Source organism: Parasteatoda tepidariorum, chromosome 2, assembly GCF_982258835.1.
Source record: "Parasteatoda tepidariorum strain Cologne lab strain chromosome 2, Ptep-v5.0, whole genome shotgun sequence".
In the NCBI taxonomy this organism is placed as follows: Eukaryota; Metazoa; Arthropoda; class Arachnida; order Araneae; family Theridiidae; genus Parasteatoda; species Parasteatoda tepidariorum.
In genome coordinates this window covers 89,192,298-89,194,776 of record NC_141756.1, presented here as the reverse complement: position 1 = coordinate 89,194,776, position 2,479 = coordinate 89,192,298, and the positions used below count along the sequence as shown (strand labels likewise).

The following is a 2,479-nucleotide window of genomic DNA, read 5'->3' as shown; positions in this document are numbered from 1 at the left end:
AAGGATAATAATATGAAGTTGGAGGATTTAAAATTCCTGATCACAAAAAAAAGACGAGAACAATTAGTTTTTATTACAGTCGGTATTAAAATGTTTCAGCATTAGAATGACATAAATTTAAAAGCTTTGAAATTGAAATGCCGTTTGAACGAATAAAAATAAACATATTTATGTTTGACTAACCCACTGACAGTATATAGTATTTCTTCAGTCTTCTTTCTTTCTGACAGTATATAGTATAGTATATAGTATTTCTTCAATCGATAACATATGTTCACCTGCTTATTTGTTTCTAGTGTAGCGTAACTACCACTACGATTATTTAACATCAATTCATTAGTATATAACACATGTTAACTTGTTTCTAATTTGAGGTATCTTTTGATAGGGTTGACATGGTAGTAAGTATACCCTCCTCTTGTTGGTGACTTCCAGACGTGATATGAGCTTGCCAACATCGATGAATTAGTCCACATTGAACAGTTGACTTGCTCCCAAATTAGCGCTCAAAAATCCGGTGAAGTACATTTAATTCTCCCTACCAATCACAAAAAGAAATAGATTAAGAGAGTAAAAAAAGAAAGAAAATAGAAAGAAGAAAAATACATATATAATGACCGAAAAATAAAGCATTTAACAACTAGTGGTGTTCGTTCATCGCATTCTATCACAGATTATAAAATTTTGGTTGGGGAGCAATGTGGTGTAGCTTCCACTAAGATTATTGGATATCTATTACCTAGTATATAAGACAGGTTAACTTGATTCTATTGTGAGGTACCTTTTGATAAATGAAGGCTGACATCGTCTCGAAAGTATACTTTCCCCACACTAGCACGCCTGTACCTTAAATTGTGAGTTTAGCGAGCTTTTAGGTTATTCAATTTTATGGCTTCGTCTGCTTTTACTTTTTAAAAAAAAATATTTTGTTAAAATGCTGTTTCCATGTCAGCTCACGTTTTAATGTATAATAATGGTTTTTATCAATGAAATATCGTATTTTTGATAATGTTCCCGATCCACATAACGCTGGAAAGAGGTGATTGCTTACAAACCGCCCCCTTGAAATTTTGCAAACTGCTGAAGAAAATACGATCCATACATCCGTATGATCTTCGATGATATGATACAGATCTTCCGTATGATGAAGATCTTCGTTTTTATATTTATAGAGAAGATTTCAGATAAAACATGACATAATTGACTGCATGAAAGAACACCAGTTGGAACACAGACACCGAAAGAGATACCAAACCCATCATTAGAAAGTATATCCTGTAACTGCCGATAATAACAGTCAAGCATCCTTCTGAATGGACGTTTTCCAGTTTATCCATACTACATTCTTTCACAGTTGCACTGCAACAGGAGTAAGGTAAAAAAGGACGTATCACCCAGTTACTCGAATTCCAGTCTCTCGGACCACGAGCACCACAACAAGTGGACATCAATTGAATGTTGTTCAGAACAGCAAACTTAGTCTTACTACTCACACTCGCGTCGTCACCTTTTTCAATGAAATCGGACAGTTCCCGAGAAGCATAGTATTCAATTTCTACCCTCCAAGCGAATGAAACAGCCGACACCATACACTGCAGAACAAAAACAATGACGAACACGTAACTGAAGAGGCAAAGAACAGTCGGCTTGCTGACATCGAAGCAGCTGAATATTGAAAAAATAACAGTCAGGCAGCCGGACAACAGAAATAGGGTATTGGTGGCATCAAGAACATTCAGACTGAGTAGCGTGTTGGTTTCAGAGGAATCTACACCTACATATGTGCCACATGCTATGACGGCTAAGCCTGAGCACAATAGTAAGGCATTCATAATACGGTTTAGTTGTTCATCAGCAGTAATGTATGTGTCACTTCTTCGAAAAATGCGCTTCATCTTCTGTATCGACTGAAATCCCAACAATTTCTACTAAGTTTTAAAAATTTCAAATCAAAATGTAACATAAAACTCGGCAATTGATTCATATATTGACTCAGTAAAAAGGTCGTTCATTCTGAAGCTTTTAAACACAATAATGCATTAGCAAATGAGATGCAAAAGTTTCGTCACCTATTTGTCTAAAATCATATACTTGGTAAATGTTTATAAATGAAAATAGTACAGGGCATATCTTCAATGATACTTATTTGGAGAGATTGAAGCAAGGGCTTTTAACTCTAGTAGGCTATTATGAGAAATTTAGAGAAAGTTAAGTAAAAAAAAACGTCAAACTTATAGAGTTATTTAATATTTTGGTGACTAATGAATGAAACAGACAAAAGAACAGTAATTTAATATGATAATAATTGTAACGAAATAAAATATTGTAGGGATTTGAAAAAAAATCAACAGTACTTGAAAAAAAATTAAGAACACATATTGATTGACACAGTAAAGAGAAATATATAAGAAGTTATACATCAATATGACAGTTCAAATTGAAAACTTGAAAGCAACGTCTCTCATGGGTAAATCGTGGT

At 34.0% G+C, this 2,479-nt stretch overlaps 1 protein-coding gene across 1 annotated transcript; it reads right to left on the bottom strand.

The window, feature by feature from the left end:
* Positions 1-1,166: 1,166 nt before the first annotated feature.
* Positions 1,167-1,895, bottom strand: LOC107445715 (tetraspanin-18-like). Its single transcript, XM_016060186.2, has one exon. It carries the CDS (start codon positions 1,893-1,895, stop codon positions 1,167-1,169), a length of 729 nt encoding a protein of 242 aa, XP_015915672.2.
* Between the last annotated feature and the right edge of the window lie 584 nt (positions 1,896-2,479).

Excerpts from the sequence above, each read along its gene's own strand:
- LOC107445715 (XM_016060186.2), bottom strand. The coding sequence starts at position 1,895 with ATGAAGCGCATTTTTCGAAGAAGTGACACATACATTACTGCTGATGAA.